Raw genomic sequence first — 23,193 nt, 5'->3', positions numbered from 1 at the left:
CTGAGCAGCTGGGTAAACAAAACTTTGCAGAGTCCATAACTGCAGGTGGAAGGCTTTTTTTGATAGAGGCAGTGACCTCAAAAGTTGAAAAAACCAGACTATAAATCCTTCCTTTTCCTAATCCTATGTCATGATGTTGTAGTTGTGATGCCACTTAACTGTCTTGTCATAATCATGACTGTGGAAGGGTCCTTAGGCATGAAGAGGTGTAATTAACATGTTTATGCCTTTGGTCACATTTTAAACAGTGATTTTTGCTGATGAGGATTACATGTGAAGTCTATGTTGTTTATGCTAATTTAAGATAGACAATGATTGCAGTAGTTTTAGGTGTGTCCAATCTAAATTGAACCACATGATAGCTAATGCCTTATTTACCAATGATGGTAACACAGAAACTTTCTTCCAGAGATTTTTCTGGAGCAAGAAAACAAAGTATTAACTTTTTGCTTTGCAGTATTTCCCTAAAATGGGGGTTTGAACTTTATTTTTTACATTGCCTATAAGAGAGTACAGACGTGTGGATGCATGGTTTTGAAAAATTATCTTTTTCCCTCTGGTTTGAAGTAATGATTGGTATAAGAAAGTGTCTTATTCAGACTTGAGGGAGAGTAGTACTGGAAAACTTGCATGTTGTGTGTTTAATGCCAGCTTGTTCTGTTCATTCAAAGAAGCCGCTTTCTCTTTTAATTTTAATTTAATCTTTGAGATTTAACACTTAGAACTTCCTGTGCGAGTTTGTTACCTTCTGCCGAGCTGTAAGAGAATCTGAGGTAGTGTTAGAGGCACTTGAGGTAATTCCTGCATGAGAAAAGTTGGATACTTTTTTCATACTCCAGGCAAGCTTAATGTTGTAGGACCTGTGTTACAGTCGTGGGCTGGAGTGGGAGTGTGTGGAGGCAGATGTGGTGTCTGATTAGACCACTTGGCATTGGGCAGCTTCCAGGCAAATGAGCCTTTCAGCTGCGGGGTAAAGGTTTATTTTTTGTCCACTGGGCACTCTCTCTCTCCTCCTCTCCTCCCAGTCACCACTTTGGTCTCATAAGATGCTCTACCTGCCAAAGGGGTTATGTTTCCTTACCTAATTTAAGGAAACCTGCTGGTTTAGTTTGGACCTGTCTATCTCGAGTGGAGAATAGTTGTAATGGCGTTAGTTTCTTTTCCCCTTGTCTGTGGAAGCTGTTTGTGTACGAGCAGCCAGCCAGGTGTTGTGGGTGGCTTGGTTTGTAGCTGGCTTGTCGCCCTTTGTTAGCAGTGGAAAGGATGGGAGCTCCCAAGTTTGCCAGGCTAATTCCTGCCCCGTGCCCAACAAACTGCCTGATGTTTATTTAAAGGGCAACCTGCTCCCTGGAGTTAGAAAGAACCTCTTGAAAAGAATCAAACTATGCACTGCTTTTAAACCCTCTCAAGTGTCTGGCATTTCTGTCTTAGCTTTATTTTGCTATGTAAAAAATGGAAATGTTTTTCAACTACTGGGATCCGAAAAAAAGTAACACTTTTAAATCTGGCAGTGAAACAACTTTCCAACTCTTTCAAATTGAGGATATGAGTACTTTAACTAATTAGGAAAGTACATTAATGAATTTACCAACAGGTTATGCCATCTTTTTTTTTTTTTAAAGAAATCTGCTATTTTATTTCCTTTCTCTTTATTAAGTACATTTTGCTTCTGTGTAAACACTTAAGCCTTTGTGCAAAGGGGAGTTTCTTGGCCATTTTGCATTCCCTTGATGACAGGGCCAGTTTATTTTCGTTTAAAATGTTTTTCAAACTGAGTATAGGATGTGGGGGAGAATACATTCAAAATGAAGTTTGAACTTTTGTTGCTTCAGTGTATGTCACTACTTAGTCTGAGGTCAGTATATACCTCAAAGACTGTGTATATTGTAGTTTTCAGCTCTGAAGAGGTTGCCATGATCTCATAATGTGAGGATTTCATAGACTGAAAAATCAGATTTTACACTCATTTCCCTCTGTCAGAAAAATTTTGAATATTGGAATTTCCTCCCTGCCCCTCCACTCCCTTAACATTCTCAGTGAATTTTGTTGTGGGGGAAATGATGTTCAATTACATTCATCAAACCTTGATAAAGATGTAATTTATTTTGCAGTAATGGAATTGAAAATATACCAACAGGTAGAACGTGATCTGTGGGCCATTTACTAGAAGTTAAGTAGAGGAAATGTAATTTTGGTTTTAGGTCCTAGAAAAAGATGTTGAGTCAGCCTTTGAAAACTTTTTGCCTTGTCAGTAGTTAAATGAATTTGTAACTAATGTGGTGTTCTATATTGAATCTGAAATATTGTCTGTTGAAGGCTCTTGCCGTTTCTTGCATTTATTTATGCTGTTTCACTGAGAATATTCTCTTCCTGCACATTTTTAGTTTAGGGATGATAATGCAACCTTACTAGTGATGTGTTTCAATACAGAATTCCTCTTGAAAGAGAGAGGAAAAAGGTACTTACCTACTTTAATGTTGGCGTTATGAGGCGCAGGGCATGAAAAACAATTCTTCAGAGAATCCTGCAAATGTTTGTTTGCCGAGAAATGGCACTTTCCAAAGCTGTTCATCGTCCTTGTAAACTTGGGTTAGGGGAGATCCTGTAACTGTGTGATAATCTTGGGTTAGGGGAGATCCTGTAACTGTGTGCTAACCCTGTGTTAGGGGAGATCCTGTAACTGTGTGCTAACCCTGTGTTAGGGGAGATCCTGTAACTAACTGTGTGATAATCTTGGGTTGGGGGAGATCCTCTAACTGTGTGCTAACCCCGTGTTAGGGGAGATCCTGTAACTGTGTGCTAACCCCGTGTTAGGGGAGATCCTGTAACCGTGTGCTAACCTTGGGTTAGGGGAGATCCTGTAACCGTGTGCTAACCTTGGGTTAGGGGAGATCCTGTAACTGTGTGTAACCCTGTGTTAGGGGAGATCCTGTAACTGTGTGTAACCCCGTGTTAGGGGAGATCCTGTAACTGTGTGCTAACCCCGTGTTAGGGGAGATCCTGTAACTGTGTGTAACCCCGTGTTAGGGGAGATCCTGTAACCGTGTGCTAACCTTGGGTTAGGGGAGATCCTGTAACCGTGTGCTAACCTTGGGTTAGGGGAGATCCTGTGTGTAACCCCGTGTTTCGCTCCCGGCAGTTTTGGGCGGCGAGGGAGCCATGGCCACGGAAATCGGGTCCCCGCCGCGGTTCTTCCACATGCCGAGGTTCCAGCACCAGGCCCCTCGGCAGCTCTTCTACAAGCGGCCGGACTTCGCGCAGCAGCAGGCGATGCAGCAGCTCACCTTCGACGGGAAGCGCATGAGGAAAGCCGTGAACAGAAAGACCATAGACTACAACCCCTCTGTAATTAAATACCTGGAGGTTAGTTAATTAGCCAGTTTCTTGGGGTTTTTTGTCCAAAAGCCTTTTTGACTTCCTGAAACACGACTGTGCTTTTCGGTGACCATAAAGCGGTCTGGAATAACAGATCTACTGCTGCATTTTTGACCAAAATGACAAAAGCTTGTAAATTTGGTGTATTATGAATAAATAGGGGAGGTTGGTTTTTGGTAATAAAACTGCACGTACAGCTAATTTTATATTTTGTATAAATGCCAACTTTTACATTCTGTCTTGGAATTAGAAGTTGGAGTGCAGTTGAGTGCCTTGGACGATATTCTGACTTTCCAGTGATCATAAAAACTCATTATAAATAATGTAGTTGTTCTTATTTTTGTTTTGAAATAGAAATTTCCCAAAGTGGAAGATGAGCCATTACCCCTTCCTCTTCAGAACCAGGGCACTAAAAAAAAATGTTTTCTCATCATTTTACTGAATGGCACTTCAGCTTGCACTGGGGTCTCTGAAAGTCCATTTCTGTACAGTTGATAAATACAGAAAAACGTAAATGAAGTTTTGTTGAAGAACTGTTTCTGTAAAAAATGCTTATTTAGGTCTCCTAATGGGGTGGCGTTAATTCTTTAAAAAATAAAATTTTCTGGTCCAAGATTTGCTCCACAAGTGCTGGGTATTAGCCTAGAAGAAATAGAATGCAATCTATAAATACTGGAATTGTTGCAGCTGCAACAGCAATGTTGCAAAAACATGATGAAAGCAATTCCATCTGCTATGGCCAGTGCATGATGATGGCTTGTAGGTGTTAACAGTTGGAAGGTTTTCTTAATAACCTAATCCGTTATCTTCTAACATCTGTTTGAACATCCAACATTTTAAACACATTCTTTTATTTTAGGAATGCCCCAAAAGAGATTCTGTTAGTAGTGGACTATTCTAAAAGAATAATTTTAGAAGTTCAGGACCTTTTTAGTATGGCAGAAAAAAGAACTGTTTATTAAAATTCTGTTTATTAAAGTAATAACAAACAAAAAATCTGATTTCTATATGTCTTGGATGCTTACACAAAATTAGGATATACTAGAATTCCATTTCAATCCTGGCTTAATACTACTGATTTAATGTGTTTCTATCAAGAAACCCAAGAAAAATAGTTAATATGTAATTTGCTCTTGGCTTAAGAAACTGTAGCAAACTGTAGTAGCTGGGAATGTTTTACCTAGAATTGTAACTTAAGTTTCCAATATCTACACAGATCCAAATTGGTAGAGTCTGGGGCAGGAAGCTGAAATAATTAATTTCATTCTTAATTCATGAGAAGTGTTTTTGAAGAGGCTGTGTTTGACAGCTCACAATATTTAACTAATTGAAGGCATTGTTATCCCCACATCTCAGTTTCATCCATTTGAAGGCACTGTCTTTGTGCTTGAGCTGCAGAAAGTCCTCTTCTAGCTCGTGTTGCTCTGTGGGATTTCATGTGGAGTTAATCAGCACAGCTGCTACTGGTGTAAATCCTTATCCTGAACATAAAGCTCTGAAAGGATTGAAGGTGCCTCTCTGGGACTCCCTGTACTACCTGTACCTGTACTGCTTGGGCAGTCCCACCCATCTGTGGCACAGTGATGTGCAGCACTTTAAACACTCCCGACTCCTTTGCTTACAGCACACAAATTCTACAGGTTTCCCGGGTCCAAAGTCTTAATGGAGCTTATTTTAAAATTCTTGGGGCACTTTAGAGTTTTCCCAGACAGGCTCTCAATGTGTTTCTTATTTTTTGTTATTTAGCAGTGGAGTGCACTAGTATGAACTAGGAGTTGTTTTCTTCTTTCCAGAATAGAGTGTGGCAGAGAGACCAGCGAGATATGCGAGCAATCCAGCCTGATGCAGGATATTATAATGATGTAAGTAGAATTGTCTTATTCACTGATGAAGTTCTTCAGATAAAACTTGTCCAGAAAATGGGAAGGATTCTGCATGTCAGCTGAGGTTAGCATTGTGTCTGCAAGAAGCCTTAAAGTTATGAAGGGTATCTTCACTCTACATTATTTTCTGTCGGAATCCACAAAGAGAACCTCAACCTGGATAGGCTTTTAATTTCTGGACATAACTCCTGTAATGCACTGAGGTTGCAAAGCTACTCTTGAAGATACTGGTTCTGGATGTTTGAGTTGATAAATCATGCAGATTTTGAAACACTTCTGTGGATTTATTTCTGGTAATATCCCTGCAAATGACAATCTTGCTTTTCCCGAAATGGGTGTTCAGAATATGTGCTTTTCTTGAAGTTTCTGGTTTTAAATCTTTTGTTTCTTCTCTTACAGCTGGTCCCTCCTATAGGAATGCTGAACAACCCTATGAATGCTGTGACAACAAAGTTTGTTAGAACATCTACTAATAAAGTAAAATGCCCAGTGTTTGTTGTCAGGGTGAGTACACTGTTGGAATTACTTAGTTGTATTGTCTTAGTTTAAATTAGACTGATTCTTAACTGAAACAAGGTGGCAGTTAAAGCATCTTCAAAAACTAGCATGTGGAATGCATGGGCTGCTTCTGTGTCCAGTCTTTCTATAGAAAGTTTAAGGAAAATAAATGGTAAGGTCTGAGTACACAAGAGTTCTTACTGTGAGTTTGAGGTGCGTTTCCGCTTTCCCCATCACATTTTGGAGAGAAGTATTGTTCAGTATGGATAGTGGGTGCTGTAAATATATTGATGCCAGTAAGCTGTTTCTTCTCTAGATTTTTTCATGGCTTTTACAGTGGGCTTTATCCTGTTGTTATAAAAACCAAAAGCCCTGTGGCACAGTTCTGCTTTTTTGTCTATCTTGCATCCTCTAGAAAGTTATTTAGTTAATTCTGTTTCCACAGATTCCCTGAAGAAGCTCATGATTTACTTGGAGAATTGTGAAGAAATATTTGAATGTTATATTTGCCCAGTTTAGTTAAATGTTTCTTTTGCAGTGGACTCCTGAGGGGAGACGTTTGGTCACTGGTGCATCTAGTGGAGAGTTCACTTTATGGAATGGACTGACTTTCAATTTTGAAACAATATTGCAGGTAAATTAATCTATAAAAATTTCTATGTAGTTCCTTGAGGTCTTGGAGCATGTTCTAGGAACACATCTTCATCCTGCTCATCGTGGGTCTATGGTCTGAGTGGTAGTGGGAGTCTTAGAGGTCTTTTATTCTGCTCTGACTCCATGTCAGGCTGGCTACAGGCAATTCACATAATGCTTCTTATTCCATCTCTATCTGTTATACTAACTGTTCTCAAGAGCATAGTATTTGTAATAGTAAAGAAACATGTTGGAAACAAAATGCAAATACTGTTATATTTAGAAGACCACTGTATGCAGAGTAAGGAATTTCCCCCCCCCAATAACATCTTGAATGTAATTAGATCATCACTGTTCTCATCTCCTCATTGCAACTGTTAAGTAGGAACTTTAGTAACTTCAGTGTTTGTGTGGATCAGATGGTATTTGAATGTGCTTGCTAGAAATTTTGTTTCTGAATTTACAGGCTCACGACAGCCCTGTAAGGGCTATGACTTGGTCACACAATGATATGTGGATGCTGACAGCAGACCACGGGGGATATGTGAAATACTGGCAGTCCAACATGAACAACGTCAAGATGTTCCAGGCACATAAGGAGGCGATTAGAGAGGCCAGGTTTATACACAATATACCATTTTCTGTAGTACCTATTGCCATGATTAGACTGTTCTCTAAGTGTATTCTGGGTGCAGAAATGCATGGGTTCTGTCAGATTCTGGGAGACTTCATGCACCACATAAACACAATATTTCCTTTTGTTTCCACATTCTCACCGTTTTGCTGGCACCTTTCTGAATTAGTATTGTCCCAGTATCCGCCTCTGCAATATGTTAGAGATGTATTTGTCTGCCGCATTTTGCACTGGTATTCTTTTCATTTTTATATGGTGACAATGTGTATCAGTTATTCCTTTTTATACGCACTGTGTAAGACAACAATTTCATTCCAAATAAAGAATTCAGTCTTTAATAATCTAACTGAATAAAATATAAAGCCTTCAGAAATAAAACACCTGCATAGTTCTCACAAAATAATAAAACACTAAATAAAGTGAAGAACTGCTTGGCTTGGTGAAGCCAAGACTTCCAGTAATACTAAATACCCACGCAGACTGCCACATACAGAAGTCTAATGTTAATACTAAATGGGTTCTTCAAGCTTGAAACTGTAAGAAGACTGTAGGATATTCTCTTGGTTCAGTGTTGATGCCTCAGTTGTGCAAATGTCTATATAATGGAAGCTAAAGTGATACTATCAGTAAGATGGAAATGAAGGATGTTTCTAGAGCAAACCTGCATATAATCTTTAGTAAGATATGGAAATGTTTTTAAGCCTGAAGAGAAGCTGCAGACCCAAAATGAAGCTAAAGCAGTGTTTCTGTGGGTTCAGGTGCTGGTGATAAAGGTTCACTGCCACAAACCCTCTTTCTGTTAAAGTCACCATTTTGCTTGGATAAAGGTGCATTTTCTGCCAGAGTTTGGTTTTGAGAAGTGCTTACTTTGCATTCAGTTACTGTCTGACTATCATGGCCATACACTGAATTTCTGTGCTACTTTAAGCCCTTTCTTGATCATAAAGATCTAGGATTTCACAAGGGCTCCCTCGTGGTCTTCCCTTGCACCAGAAAAGAAGTGAGTGCCTGTCAGTTGCTGGAGATGTTCTGGCCCTGTTCACATGGCTAAATAACTCCTTGCTTTTCCAGTGACTTTCATCAAGCAATGTTGACTGCTGAATCTGGAAGCTGCTTATATGTCTGTAGGATTCTTTTCATGGTTTTGGTGGGCTATAATAAGAGGGAGTGTTTCCAAATTGCTCTTACAATAAGTGGTATGCTTGTTTTATATAGTTTTTTTAACAGTTAATCCAAGTAGCATTTTCCCGTGACCAGCTTTCGCTTATTTTTTGCTTCTCTGCTGCAAAGCACCTGTGGCTGAAGAGGAGTTTTTTTCCTAAGAACTGTTATCTCTGCTTCTACACAGTGTCACTTCTTATGGTGTTGCCAAACAAGACAATCTAGGGCGACAGTTACCAAATCATATTGATGTTGCTTCTCATCCTGCAGAGAAGGCGCTGCCGTGGGCAGTCATAGATAGGAAGGTGCTAAGAATAAATGACAGATTTTTTTTTTTTCCTCATTTGACAGGGGACCGCAATGCAATAAGTAATCCTATGCTAAATTCATGTCTTGTGATGAAGTGTCGTTTGGCAGGCACTGTATTCACTTAAAAGTGCCTATGTTCAAATGCCTCCTTCAGTGTATAACACATAACAGTATAATTTTGCCCTGTCTGAGAAGCATAATCTGTTAAATGCTGACTTCTTTCCCCTGCTGTGTGTCTTCATGTAACAGTTTCTCACCCACGGATAATAAATTTGCTACATGCTCTGACGACGGCACTGTTAGAATCTGGGACTTTCTACGTTGCCATGAGGAGAGAATTCTTCGAGGTATGTGTACCAAAAGTACTGATTTGGGTATTTCACGAGGGGGAAAACCTTTTTTTTTTTTTTTAACTAGGGGTTCACAATACAGAAGTATCAGCTTGTCTACAGTTTTTGTCTCAAATGCTCCAAACAAGTTTTTGTTTGGCTGCTGCTGTAGGTGCCTTATCATAATCAGATAGGCCACAGTTCACAGTGGCATTACTCTGTTTACTGTCCACTTAAGCTCTAAACAGTGGAGATGGGTAGAAGAACATTTTGCTGCTCCTAATTTGGTAGAAAAAGCTGTTTCTGGATCAGGAATACATTTATCTTTCTCTAGAGCTTAATCTTTGTGACCACTTTTACTTCAGAACACACATCTTCATGCAGAGAATTCCATTCTTTTCATGAGCGTGCCTTCCATTCTGATTTCTTCAGAGGCAAGGTAGTTATTACTCATTCCTTAAGAGGAGGAGAGTATTTAAGTAGAGAAAATAGGTAAATTTTCACACATAGCACAGGCAAATAATTCTAGCTTTGGTTAAATAGTTCTCTGTCCAACATCTGTGTACACTAACTTCTGGTGCCTTTCCACTGGCCTTGAGCTTTCTCCTTCTCTTGCTGCAATCTTAATGAGCAATAACAGTAGCTTCTGACAGCTGTTCCTTTCTTGCAGAAGATGTCAAAGGTGCATAATTTAACAGGAAAATATATTAAAAAGATGCTATGAGACTGGGGTTTGTAGACTTGCAGATAAACTGCAAAGAAGGTATGCAATAAAAAACATGGGCTTTCAGTTTTAGGTGTGTGAGCTTGTGCTTTCCTAAAGTAAGGATTTTTATTTTTAATTGTACCTTAAACTTGGACCTGCATTCCATATTTTATGAAGTAGAGCTCTCCCTGTTTCTTTTGAATCTTAAGCTCTTTATGTTACTTTTAAACACCAGTGCTTTGCAAAGATGTTGGGCTCCTGCATTCTTGCAGTGATGATATTTTAACAGCATGTGTGCATAGACATTGTGGTGATTGTGTTTGCAGGATCTGGCAAGCAGATTTCTATATCATTTTTATATCATTTACAGCTGTTACTCTGGAAGGCCCCAGACAGATTTGGGACTGTTTTGCTTGATCCTTTACAAACAAATCATTCTGCACTATCCAAGTTCTGTACCCTCCTCCAGGTTTGTGGAGGGAATGGGGATTGCTTCCAGGCAGAGTATTCGAGGTCCCTCCACTTCTACATTCTTTCAACATTCTGCATAAAGTAGAAGTAAACCATTTAATTTAGGCTATGAAGAAGAGAACTTGCATTACATTTTCTTCCTTTATCTTGTGTGTTTTAGCATTTTAACTATGACTAGACCTCAAATAGAATTATCCTTTTATTTCTAACAGTTTATATATCTCAATATACTATTTTTAGTTTGCACAGTAGTTCTACAAGTAATACATTTGCTTCTACTCATTATCTACTCACACTTCATCTTCTGCGTAAATTGGAAATGGTTTGAGAACTTTACATCTCTGGGCAAAATTGGACAGGACAGGTTATTCCTTGTTTCTGCTGTCAAATAAGCAAAGAAAACCCAAACTTCATCCCAAACAACACCAGCAGAAAAATCTCCCACAACAAAGCAAAATAATACCAAAAACCCTGATAGCTGGGAGGTGGGAGGATGTTTCTGCAAACATACAGGTTTGATTTGGCTTTGGTCTCTAATACTGTTTTTAAGTATGGTCAGAAGACTTATTTGAAAGAGCTGGATTGTTAACAATTAAGTAGTTTTCTTGGTGGAAAACACAGGCTTTCACTTTGTTATTTGGAGTTTAGAGCTTATGGCTTTAGGATACTTATCCTCAGCTTTTGGCTTCTCCACTTGCATTCTGCTTTTAAATATTTAAAGTGTGACCTGTAATACTTTGCTTAGTACAGCCTTTAAATTGTGTAAAAACTCATGCCATTGCCATCCAGAGTTAGTGATCTGTAAATTACAATTCTAGAACCACTACATCAAGAGGATTTCATTATGTACAGAAATTGTTTCGATCAAATACCATGCCAAGGAATGGTTTTTATTTCCCACTTTCACACGTCATACAGCAGTTCTGGATAATGTTGGTGCTGTGAAGTTGAAGGGGTTCTACAGTGTCCTTTAGATCCAGAGCTTTGCTTCATGTATTAAGGTATTCTTCAGGTTATCACACTGAATTATAAAAATCAAATGTAACTGCCAGTTTGCAGTCCAGTGTATTTATGAAAAAGATTAGCACTCACAGGGATAATATGTCAATAATATTGTTATTCCTACTGATTTTTCAACAACAAATTAAGGAACATATTTTAAAAAACAGATTTGAGGATTTTAATGCTGAGAAATGCTTTTAAAGCAGTTCTGTAAAGAGCATTAAAGTTACTGGGATATGCTGATACAGAAAAGACAAAACTCTGTAGACTTAGTACAGGTCCTTTTGCTTGCACTGGAATAAGCTTATAATTGTTCCTGTTATTTAATGAAATGGTCCCCTTAAAACTGGTCTGAGGCAACAATTCTAGTCTTGTGAAGAGTAGTGGAAAAACAGACAGCAGTGGTAAATTCCACAGGATGACTTCTTAAGGTTTTCCTGGAGTTTTTTCAGCTGTCTGTAGCAGACTATGCATTTTTTCAGTAGTTTAACCCATGAATACGTGGGCTGTATGAGATACACTTATTAACTGTCTCCAGCTTACTTTTATTTTGTCAAAATGAAGATAAACAGGACACCCTGTTTGGTCCTTCATACACAGTGCCAGAAGTTCTGGATCTCTTTTCTTCAATCTCCAAGTCCCTTTGCTGTCCAGCTTTTCACTGATTTACGTTGCTTTAACTGCTGTTTCTCCCACTGTGGCTTTCCAGCACACAGGAGATGGAGTTCTAGCATTTTGTTAGAGCTACATGCAGAGTTATCAGGCTCATTATTAATATCCTAAAGAAATAAATAGGATTACAGTGTTTTCGTCATCTTTAAATAATTACAGTGAATTATCTTAAAAGAACTTGAAGGTGGGGGAAATGGCATTGAGTGTCAGTTACTTACCTGCTTGCTTCCCCACAGCCCAGGTCCAGCCTGGCTTCTCTCTTGAAGTAGAAGTGCTGTGCTCCTGATTTTGAAGCTTTTGCCTATGTTAATTCCTGGCATGATGCCATCTTGATGGTAGCAAGTGCAGTTTGATGCACTTCCCAAAATACACTGGTAGAAATTTCACTGATGTTAAAAAAGTTCTTGCTAAAATAAGACTTGGAAAACAGGTTTTTTCACTACAGTAATCTGTTCCTCTGAAAGGCATTTCCAATAAAACACTGTCAGGTCTTTTGTCTAAACAACTGCAGTGAAGTCCAGGGCATCGTGTGAACATTTCTGTAAGAACATACACATTGATGGCTTTTGGTAGTGCTGAAAACATCCAGTGAAAAACTGTATGCAGTAAAATCTTCATGTCCCTTTATTTCTATTGAGAAATTAATGATATTTCTGATTTCTCCTTGTGGCAGTGACTCTGGGTCTGAGGCTGATGTATCCCTGAGAATATTTTGGGTAAATCATTAATAAACACATGATTCCTTAATTATTCTCTCAGCATGATGCCATGGGCTACGAGCCTACAAATACATTTTGGATTTCTCAGTTCTACTATCCTTCCTTCTCCTTCCCTTCACAGTCACCCAAAATCCAATAGAAATGCGTGGTTGAGATGACTGTAATGTTTTTATTCTGAAGGGTAGATGAGCACTATGTTCCCATGATTTCAAAGGTTGCCTGCCTTAAATAGGTCTTTTGGGGAGAATAACTCCACGCAGCTCTCTGAAGGATGGGAACCCATGCTTTTTAAAATACTTTGTAGATAAGTTTTTCTATTTTCTGTCCCTAAAATAGAGTAATACACTAAATGATCTTTCAGCCAACGTGCTAGACTTGGCAATAGATTTTTCTTATCCTAACTTGAACATAAAAACAATCAAGATTTCATTATGTTCTGTCTGGATTTAAAATTTGCAGTTTGTAACAACATGTAATTCTTACCACCATCACCTACAAAACAACACGTATGTATTACATGCAGAAGTCACAAGTAAACAGACTTTTCATCTGCTCACAGATGTCTGCACATCTAATCATACTTAAGTAGCTGTAGAATTTATTTGTTCCTTCTACTCCACTTCTGGATCTTTATTAGCAAATAATGTACCGTGAAGTCTCTTAAGCTGTCTAAATCTATTGTATGCTTTGTATTCTCTGCCTGAAAGTGAAGCATCTCTTTCTTCAGAGTTTTTGACTCAGTCAGATTGCAAATCCTGTACTTAAAATTATAGATGAGTTCCATAGTTAAAAGGAACTACATCTTCAGTTTGGTCCCTTGCTTTTGAACATACATTAGTCACTAACTCTTACCCTTGATGCAAGTGGCTTCTGAAACTCTTCCCTTTTCTTGGAATGTAATTGAACTCTACATTGGATAATTTAAAAGAAAAAAAAATCCTGATATTGCTGTTTCCATCTTTCTTCCCTTTATCTGAAATTTTTCTTTTGTTGTCCTTGTCTCAGCAAGGAGAGAAAAGTCAGCAAATTCCAGAAATGCATGTATGTTGATACTGTGTTTCTTGTAAGGAGACCTACTGTTTAAACTTTCAGCTTTGTGTGAGGGTTGCTTCTCTGTACTGTTAGATTACAGATATCTCTGATAGGTCTTCTAGCTCTACTGAGGCATCCCTGCATGAATATTAGAAGGATGAGATGAGACCTGGCTGATACTGGCACCAGCCATATGACTCTAGAGAAAGTCCTTGAATTTTTGAACTTGAAAAGATGAGCTGTTTTGAAATGCTGGTTTTGGACCAGTTCAGTCTCTTCTTTGGTGAGTTTTAGTGTTGCAGCTGGTGTTGCAGGTCTCTGATCTTCGTGAATCTTAGCTGCCAAAGCCAAGCTGGTGATGGGGGGAGGGATAAGTTGCCACTCACTCAGTTGAGGTACAGCTCACTCCAAATGGCTGTGCTTTTCATGTGTTAGGCACAAGAAATGGTAAGGATCTTACCTTCAGTTGTGACTTCATATGGAATTAACCATAATATGGCCCAGTACTCTGCAGGAGTCAGGATCCACCCGCAGTGAGTGCCACTGCTGGAGCAGTGAGCTTTGTCCCCAGCTCCTGCTCATAGTTGTGGAGGAAGAAAAGAACTTTTTCAAGGGGGTAACATTGATACTACTGATAAAATCCTGAACTACAGAAGCATTTGGATGGTGATGCTGAGATGGTCCCCGTCTTCCTTTCTCAGCACAAGTGTGGTTGTTGAAAAGGAGACAGGCTTGGGTGCATTAAGGATGGTGATTTCTTGGTATCTACTCACCAGTATTTGTCATAGCAAAGGTTTTCAACAACAAAAATCGTCTGGAGTTAGCCCTCTGCCAGTTATGTTAGTAACTCATCTCTGATAAAGTCTTACCTGGATAAATACTCGGAATTGGGCACTTCATTAATTATATTTTTAATGGAATCTTTTATTTGACATACCATTTCCTAAGAGACAATAGATAAAATAAAGCCATTTCAGAATAAATGGTAGAAGTCTACAAAAAATCAAAAAACACAACTCCTTGCTGAAAATAATCCATGTCAGTCCTTAAAAACTTTCCTTGCAGGCTTTTTAACACCACTTTTCTTTTGTGTATGGGTTGAACTGAGTACTTTTTAATTTTTTATCTTTTTTCATAGCCTCTGGTTACTGTACTAAAAGCTTTTGTGCATCTAGGTAAACATAGACTTTGCAAAGTGTTTGGTATTTTCTTTGCATCATTTAAATTCTACATACTCAAGTTATTTCTTGTTATTTTACATTTAGCTCTGAGTGCTATTCTGACTTGAGCAGTGAGACACTTGGCACCAAGTTTTATCATATGGGAGATAGGGAGAGAGTTTGCAAATGTCATCCCTAAAATATGATGTTTGTTTTTTTTTTTTCTGTCTTCCATTCCTGCCTGGCATTACTTTCTCATGAGAAAGCTGGTCCTGCTCATGACACATTGTGTTTATAGGAAGACACAGAGTCAAAATTGAAACTGGGGAATGTCTGAAATGGGTTTGTATAGCAGACTAGGAGAAAAGGGATAAATAAGAATCCTGAAAAAATTGGGTAAAAGGTATCTGGAAATAAGAAGATTAGGGAATGGAAGGAAAGTGTGGAAGCTGTGTCAGTATGAAAAAAAATAATAAAAACAACAGCTCATGTAAGGATTGGGAAAAGCTGGTGGCATTGTGAGCATGGAGATGAGAAAGAGATGTGATGGAACCTCACAAATCATGCTCTGGGTGTTGTGGGGATAACTCAGAGCAGCCTCAGTTGCTGGAGCAACCAGAGAAGAGGCAGGAGGGGGTCTATGGCTGAATGACACACTTGGGTACAAGCGGACTGTGTAGAATGTGCCAAGAGTGTCTGTATGTGTAATAATGGTACCCATAATATCTTTTAAATTTTATGTTCTGTGTCATGATTCTTGGAGACTCGGTGTGTTGGAGTAGAGTTAGGAACACGCTCTGTATTTTTTGGAAGATGAGCATGGAGTGAATCATAGAATAAGCTGAGTTAGAAGGGACCCATCAGGATCAAGTCCAACTTCTAGCCCTGCACAGGACACGCCAAGAGTCACACCATGTGCCTGAGAGCATTGTCCAAATGCTTCTAAACTCTGTCTGCCTTGATGCTGTGGCCACTGCCCTGAGGAGGCTGTTCAGTGCCCAACCACCCTCTTGGTGAAAAACTTGTTATCTAACCTAAACCTCCCCTTACTCAGCTCGAGCCATTCCCTTGAGTCCTGTTACTGGCCACAAGAGTGAAGAGATCAGTATCTGCCTCTCTGCTTCCCCTCATGAGGGTACTGAAAACCACAGTGAGGTCTCTCCTCAGACTCCTGAGGCTGAACAGACAAGTGCCCTCAGCTGCTCCTCATACAGCTTTTCCTCCAGACCCCTCACTATCCTCGTTGCCCTCCTTTGGACACTCTCTAATGGCTTAATGTCTGTTTTTATATTGGGGTGCCCAAAACTGCCCCCAGAACTCAAGGTGAGGCTGCCCCAGGGCAGAGCAGAGCGGGACAATCCCCTCCCTGGCCCGGCTGGTGATGCTGGGCCTGATGCCCCCAGGACAGGGTTGGCCCTCCTGGCTGCCAGGGCACTGCTGACTCGTGGCCAACTGGCCACCCACCAGCACCCCCAGGTCCTTTTCCACAGCACTGCTCTCCAGCATCTCATTCCCCAGTCTGTATGAACATCTTGGGTTGCCCCATCCAGTGGCAGAATCTGGCACCTTCTCTTGTTAGTCCCTGTATGGTTGGTGGGTGCCCGAGTCAGTGCTGTTTTATTACAGGAATGATGCACCATTCTTAGTGTAACTGGGAGAAAGCTGTTTCTACCACCCAGTTAAAGCTCCTTATGTTGTTTAGTAGTCCCTAAGAAGTAATATGGACTTTTTTTTCTTCTTTTAAGTTTTGTCAGTGTAACAGCTCTAAAGGTGAAGTATCTTAAAGTTGCTCCTCAGACCTAAGGCCAACTCTGGATTCCTTCACTCGGGAATATAACCAAGGCCCACGTGCTGCATGCTTCTGCAGATAGCAGTGGGGTAGAGTAAGCATGCAAGCACGTACTCAAGGTTCATTTTCAAAGTTCAGTGCCAGAACATTCCAAGTGACTGATCCTTATCTCACAGTGAAAATACAAATTGTCATTTAGTTCTGCTACTTGCAGATAAAGGCTCTTTGTTGAAAACAAAATACTTCTGAAGGGAAGACATTTTGATTTTTGCTGCTGAAAGTATACATGTGTCTCACAGGTAAAGTAACTGTGCTGGAAATTCTGTATATTCATATTTTGTAGTAGGAAGGATTTTAACGAGTTGGGTTTTTGTTTTAATTGGAAAGTGTTTGGGCTGTTAAATGTCTTAGCTTTGAAGCAGCACATCTGTAAGCGTGACAAGTATAGCTGTACAGGAGAAGTCTACAACTTCTCTAAATATTTTTATCATATAAAAAGTTTCACAGACTAAGTTTAACACTTCTTCCATCCCAGACAGCTTGGATTACTGCTTGTAGTTATTATCTCAGTGGAAGCATCTGATATTTGTAGTTCTGCAAGCCATTATTTTGGTACATTACACAAGCTGCCCAGTTCTGGCTTATGTTGAACAGTTTAATCAATGGGTTAGTTATGTATTTTTTTTAAATGCAATATTTTTTAAATCCAGTGTTTCTCATATTGTGTATACATTGATTTTGCCCCAGTGGAGGTATGTAGGTAGGTAGAGCAATTCCAGATGTAAGTACAGCCACATCGAGAAGTGCTTATATCACTGCAGATTCATTTTCTGGCTTAGACAAGGCAAGAACTGCAAGTATTTTACACATACTGTTATTGAAGACAGAAGGTAATCTTTATCTGGTTTTGACCATTCATAGAAATTTTGTATGAACCTTTTTGCTTAGCAGTTTATCTTTTAAAGGGAACTTACTGTGGCTGTATAAATATGAGCCTGAGCTGAGACACTGAAAGTTAACTAGAACAGCACTCCAGTATGTGCTTCTACCAAGTCACCACGGTCCAGAGAGTACACTGAAAACTTTCATTCAGAAAAGCTGGGGGAATATGTTGCCTTAGCTGCTTAATATTGAGCAGGAAAATACCTTTTAGTAAAAAACAAGCCCAGCTGCTGTTGTGTGCTGACAGGTGTGTATTTTCTACCATACGTACAGTAGGGTTTTCTTCTTTGCCTTTTTAGAGTGATAGAGCATGAAAATATTTTAAATGTTATATTAAAATCTTACATTCTAAACTTCCATCACTTCAAAAAAACCTTCCTCTAAAGAGAGTCATAATACTATATAAATTAGTAACTGTAATACTGCTGTAATAACTGTAACTAGTTCTCAGACAAAGAGTAGAATGAATTGAAAACGTAGCTCAGCATCCAGTCTATTATTAATAGTGTATGCTGGGGAAATCAAGTCTAAATAATTATACAATACCTTTACATTTGAACTCTCCTTTATAACTGACTTCTTTCTCTCTTCTCCAAGATAGCCCTATTCTGCTTTATTTTTCTCTCTGTGTTAAGGAAGGAGTAGCTCTGATAAGCATTTCCCATCCCCAGAATTTGCAAAGCAAGACCTTAACGTTCTTTCTTGCTTAACACGAGACCTAATGCTCCTTGAGATCTATTTTTCATCAAAGATTGAGATTCTTTCTGGTTTTATAAATAATCACTACACTAAAAGATTAAAAAAATCTGAGAGTCATCTTTGAATTGAAGGAAGAGCTGATATTCCACCCCACCCCCCAACTTTCTGTGGGAGAAACTTGTCCCAAAATAGAGCATAGAGTAAAACGTTTTTCTTTGAAAAGAAATTTTTCACCATTGTTTTATATCTGGAGATATATAGCACAGATTGATGTATAGATAGTATTCTTAGGTAAGTAATTTCCCACTTAAGTACAAGTTTAATGGGTATCCCCAGAAGTTCAAATGAGTTCAAACTCATTTGATGTTCCAGGCATGTTGCCATAATAAAAATAGATATTATAGTAAAATTAAAAGTTCTGGAAAAGAAAATATTTTAGTTTATCTCCTTTTCTAGTCCAGTAGAAAATACATTTAAAAGGCTATTTTCACGGTAGAGAAGATCTCACGTTCAGTGTCTTTTTTTTTTTTTTTTTTATCTTTTTTCATACTAGTGCAGTAGAAGAGTGAGAATTTTGCTTAATTCTAGATATTGTGCAGTCTCTGCATCTGGAGGTTTTTAAAATAAACCTGGATAAACCCCTGAGTAACTTAGTCTGACACCATAGCTTTGAGCAGCAGGTTGAACAAGAGACTTCTGAGTTTTCTTTGAGCCTGACTTTTCCTGTGATCTTAGGATACTGACTTCCCTCTTTTGCCAAAGGAGAAACTAAGGAACCAGAAATCCTAGTGATGTAATTTTTAGTTACCTTCAGCTGTCCACTGGTATATTGGACATAAGGAACTGACCTTCAAGACACTATCAGAAGTTCCTTATTGTTTTAGTTCATTTTTCTTCCAGCTTTTAACATGCTTGAGGAAGTGCACGGTATTTGGATTGGAAAGATTTCATGTTTAGTGGATCTTTTTTTCAGATATATAAATGTTTGTTCATTCCATAGTGACGAATCATATATTAGACATAATCATCACAAGTTTCAGAACTTACCTGGTGTCTCACAAGCAGTAAAAACTTGTTGTAAAGAAGATGGAAGGTGTGACAGTGTGTTGTCAGCATCTTCAGAGCTCCTACTGATTATGTAGTTAAAATGAGGTAAAATAATACTTATATATACTATATATATGTAACAATTATGTTTGCATATATAATTTTTATATATATCGATATATAAAAACCTATACAGTGGTCCCCAGTGGCACATTTTACCACCTTAATATTTGTTTGCTGGTTTCTTTTATGTTTCAAAATGATTTGGTCTTGGAAGAGATCGTGCCAGTAGTGTTGTGAAAGCTCTAAAGCACATGCACAATTAGATTGAAAATGTTTGCTTTAAAAGACAAGGAAAATACCAAGAAAAGAGAGCTTTAGGTAATTGCTCTGCTCCCTGAACTAGGGCAGCCTAGGTTTGTCCTTGTGCATTAGTGTTCCTGAAGATGCATTTCTCTAGATCACATTTCCATGTGGCAATAAGTAGACCTGCTGTGTTTGCAAATATCAGCTTTTACATCCAGGTGAAATGAGTGTAGGAGAATCTTTTTTTCATCTCTTTCTTTCAAGTAAAAGCTGATCTACAGAGTATATTTCACTGTTCATACCCACACCTAATCCAGGTCTTGACTGGCTTTAATGTAAACTAAAATTATTTATTACTGCACATTATTAAATAGTGTTTTGAGACTGCAGTTATCTTAAAGTTAATAAATATTTGAAGTTGTTTTGTCTTAAAACATGAAAAGTACTGGCCAGATTTGTTCAGGTGTTTCTTCTGCAGATGAGTTTAGAAAGGAGTAACCACACATTTCAAAATTTGTAGATAAAATTCCTCCGTCTGAATTGTAACAAATCAAGAGAAAGGAACAGTTGCATGTGGGAAATACAATCTGGACAGCTGTAAAGCATATTTGTATGTAGCACAGGTACTTAAAATTGTTAGGAAGACGTCTCCTATTTTCTAAGGATTGACTGAGTGTGCAGCTTGATATGGTGCAGTGTGTTACTGGTTGTTGTCTGTGCCTGGTCAAGAAGAATCCTGCCTTTTCTTTACATCTGCCTTCTGTTCTTTCTTATCCATCCATAATTCATAGGCAGAAATAATGTTTTTACTTAGAGCAGCTGATATAGTGAGAAAAAAGGGTAGGGTTTTGTTGTTTGGTTTTGGATTTTTTTAAAGACCACACCAACCTTTCTTAAGGATGCAGAAACTTGCTTATTTTAGGTCAGCTGATGTAGATGCCTTTTCCCTACAGATCTTGCTTTATACCCTTAAATCCTCAACCAGCAATAATTCTTTGTTGCTTCCCTAGCAGGACCTTGCTTCCCTAGAAGGACTTTGCTTCCCTAGCAGGACCTCGCCTACTTAAAATGAATATAAAAGTATTTTCTCTTTCGCAGTACATACATTCTGAAAGTCATTATTCTCTTGGCTACTTTGCTGAATTTAGTCCTTAAAAATATTGATAATGTTGATGAATATGGATTTCTGTCGATTACCATTCTCCTTTTGGAAGCCAGTGTTCTCCAGAGGCTTACAAGTGAGCACATGGTATTAAGATTAGGAGTGTAAAAAGCTAAATTAAATCAGACTGCTCTTTTATTACATTAAGAATGCTCTGCAGTTACATGCTGGAGATCTTTGGGCAAAGGTAGGTTCTTTGTTTCATGCTATTCCCAGCTTGTCAGGAGTATCCTTTGCTTCTGAAGGAATGGAGTAAAAAGGAATCATTCCAGTCACGTTTCAGTCACAAGCATGTTAGATGTGTCATTTCTGAAGTACTTATTAATTACATTTGCTGACAGTTTTTAAACAGGGCTTTTCTAAAAATGCAATCAGGAATTTTAATGCTTCTATTAAACTTCAGAATTCCTGTGATCACATTATAAAACTGGAGCGGTGGAGGCTTTAAATAGCAGGGGCAATCCTGCCAGCCGTGTTTGTTGAGATGGAGCCACTATTTCCTGGCTGAAAAACTCACCCTGCTGTCTCAGAGGCTTTGCACACACTGCCTGCTGCTCTCCCACTGCCATTTTCTTTTCCCTGCATCACGGAATTCTTCAAGGATTATCTGGTCTTTCTCCCTAAGAGCACTTACCGTGTGTGTTTCAGTCTGCAATTTCACCATGAGGATTTCTGTTCCCAGTAAGTCTGGATGGAAATACTGGCAATTAATCTGGGTTTTGCACAATTTCATTATTTCCTGCAGAACTCTGTCCTCTCTGGTGTCCTCACTCCCACAGGTGTAGCAAACCACAGCAGTTGACTGAAATTCAAAAAAGGGTCTAATAAATGGGGGTTTATTCCACAGAAATTACTTACTGGAAATAGCAGCAGCTGTTTTTAACCCAGTGCATGATCTCTACTTACCGAATTAATAACTTTTGTTCCAACAGAATGTTGGTATTTGAATAAGGTTTTTAACTTTTTTTGCAAGATGGAATAGCTTACTTTGCAAGTAAGGAGTAGGCATGAGACAAATTCTCCTGAAAAATACTTAGCAGCAGCAATTATCACAGGTATCTAACAAACGTAGTTCAGTATTGGTATCTGAATGTGGGGAATTTAAATTAGAATTGAATTTGACTTTTAATTTAAAGTGCCATGTTAAAAATCTTAGAAATTGATGTTGCATTTACTAGACATGAAGAGTATCACAGTGCTTTTCCTGATGTGTCTGCTCTTTGCAATCCTTGCACAGAAAGGAGGACTCAAGCTTAGGAGTGAAAAGTTAATTAATTTTTCAGTTTGTTGCAGTCCATGGCTCTTGGATCCCATTTACTACAAACTGGACATCTACAGGGTAGCAAACCCTGCTGCTGGTTTAGGTGACATGTTCTACTGACCAGCTGTTGTCTGATAACACTAGTTCCAATCAGGCTGAATAAATCATCTGTTAGTGAAAGGTGATAAATTACACTAATAATCTGGAAAATCTGTTCCCCTCCCCCCAAAAAGAGTTTCTCTTCATTCACACAGTAGCAGAAAAGTCTTCCTAAAACTGTATGATAGACAAACTTCCTGTAAGGGTTTACATGTTTGCACAAGATAGCAGGACTGTTTTGCTGCTGCTTTGCCATAGAATGTATGTCATGCAAACTGCATCTCACTGCAGAACTAAACCCCAGAGGTTTCTGTGAGAGGTGCATTGGTCCCAAGGCACAGCCAGAGATTAGGGAACTGCTGCTGGAGTGAGAGCCAGTGAGCAGTGTCTCCAGGAGATGAAGAGCCTGTTGTTTAGAGCCAAGTGTTTCCCAGCCTTCTCTGTACCTGCTGTACCTTCTCTCCAGTGTAGTCTTGTTGCAGTTGGTCACATTCATAACACACTGACATTTGTAAAGCTGCATCTTCCAGCAGCAGATAATCCACAGGGGAGTATGTATGCCAAAACCAGAGACCAGCCTAATGAAGGTGTATTCTGTGTACTAAAGCAATATCTGTATTTTACTTGCACTGAAAATAAACTCTTGATGTGGGAGTATACCTGTTAAAGCTTCCTTTTTTTTTTTTTTGTTAACTTTTTAAGGTTAAAAATGCACTTTGCTTCCCAATACAGGGTTGCTGTGTTAACAGAAATATTAAAAGATCAAAATGTAAATTTGGCAGAACTGTTATCTTGCATCATTTTGCCAACAAATATATTTCTGATTTTTCAGTTTCCTCAGTGTGTTACTTCAGTAGCAATGGCATGTTCTTACCCAGCCTTTCTGAAACAAAAATTATACTATCTTCTCTCAAAAAAATCATCTTTCTTTGGTCTATGATTATGAGACTATGTGGGGAAATTCATCTGTGCAAGTGAAGAGGAGACTTTACTGCCTCCCCCACAGCACCAATGCAATTTATCAGTAATTTTATTTTACAGAAGCTTTCTAAAGCCTGACTCTGTAGAAGATAAATACTTCATTTTCCCATTCCTCAGCTTAGCCATCCCCACACAGCACAGACAGCACTGTAAAAGGTGTTTTATTGGAGGAGCACAGATCAGCTCTGCTCCAGGGTGGAGAGCAGATTTATAGTGGTGATGACCTCCCCACCTCACTGTTTTTGTGCCCAACCAACTTACTTTGTTCTTCCAGTTATTTTGTGGAACTGTGCCATTTTCCCTGGAACATTTTAGCTTGTCTC

At 38.8% G+C, this 23,193-nt stretch overlaps 1 protein-coding gene across 6 annotated transcripts in view; it reads left to right on the top strand.

Annotated features, from left to right (window-relative positions):
* WDR33 (WD repeat domain 33) overlaps positions 1–23,193 on the top strand; it is a 68,147-nt gene that overhangs the window by 14,577 nt on the left and 30,377 nt on the right. For 4 of the 6 annotated variants that reach the window (XM_032697858.1, XM_032697859.1, XM_032697860.1 and 1 more), the window contains exons 2-7: positions 3,140–3,363; positions 5,169–5,237; positions 5,658–5,762; positions 6,295–6,390; positions 6,856–7,007; positions 8,743–8,840. In XM_032697858.1, coding sequence (XP_032553749.1) covers positions 3,160–3,363; positions 5,169–5,237; positions 5,658–5,762; positions 6,295–6,390; positions 6,856–7,007; positions 8,743–8,840 — 724 coding nt within the window. In that variant the 5' untranslated portion in view covers positions 3,140–3,159. Of the gene's footprint in view, positions 1–3,139; positions 3,364–5,168; positions 5,238–5,657; positions 5,763–6,294; positions 6,391–6,855; positions 7,008–8,742; positions 8,841–20,932; positions 21,523–21,812; positions 21,915–22,001; positions 22,549–23,193 lie in introns of those variants that run through there. The other 2 variants (XM_032697861.1, XM_032697863.1) reach the window with 2 other exon arrangements.

Source organism: Chiroxiphia lanceolata, chromosome 10 (assembly GCF_009829145.1).
Source record: "Chiroxiphia lanceolata isolate bChiLan1 chromosome 10, bChiLan1.pri, whole genome shotgun sequence".
In the NCBI taxonomy this organism is placed as follows: Eukaryota; Metazoa; Chordata; class Aves; order Passeriformes; family Pipridae; genus Chiroxiphia; species Chiroxiphia lanceolata.
This window is presented reverse-complemented; position numbering and strand designations above follow the sequence as displayed.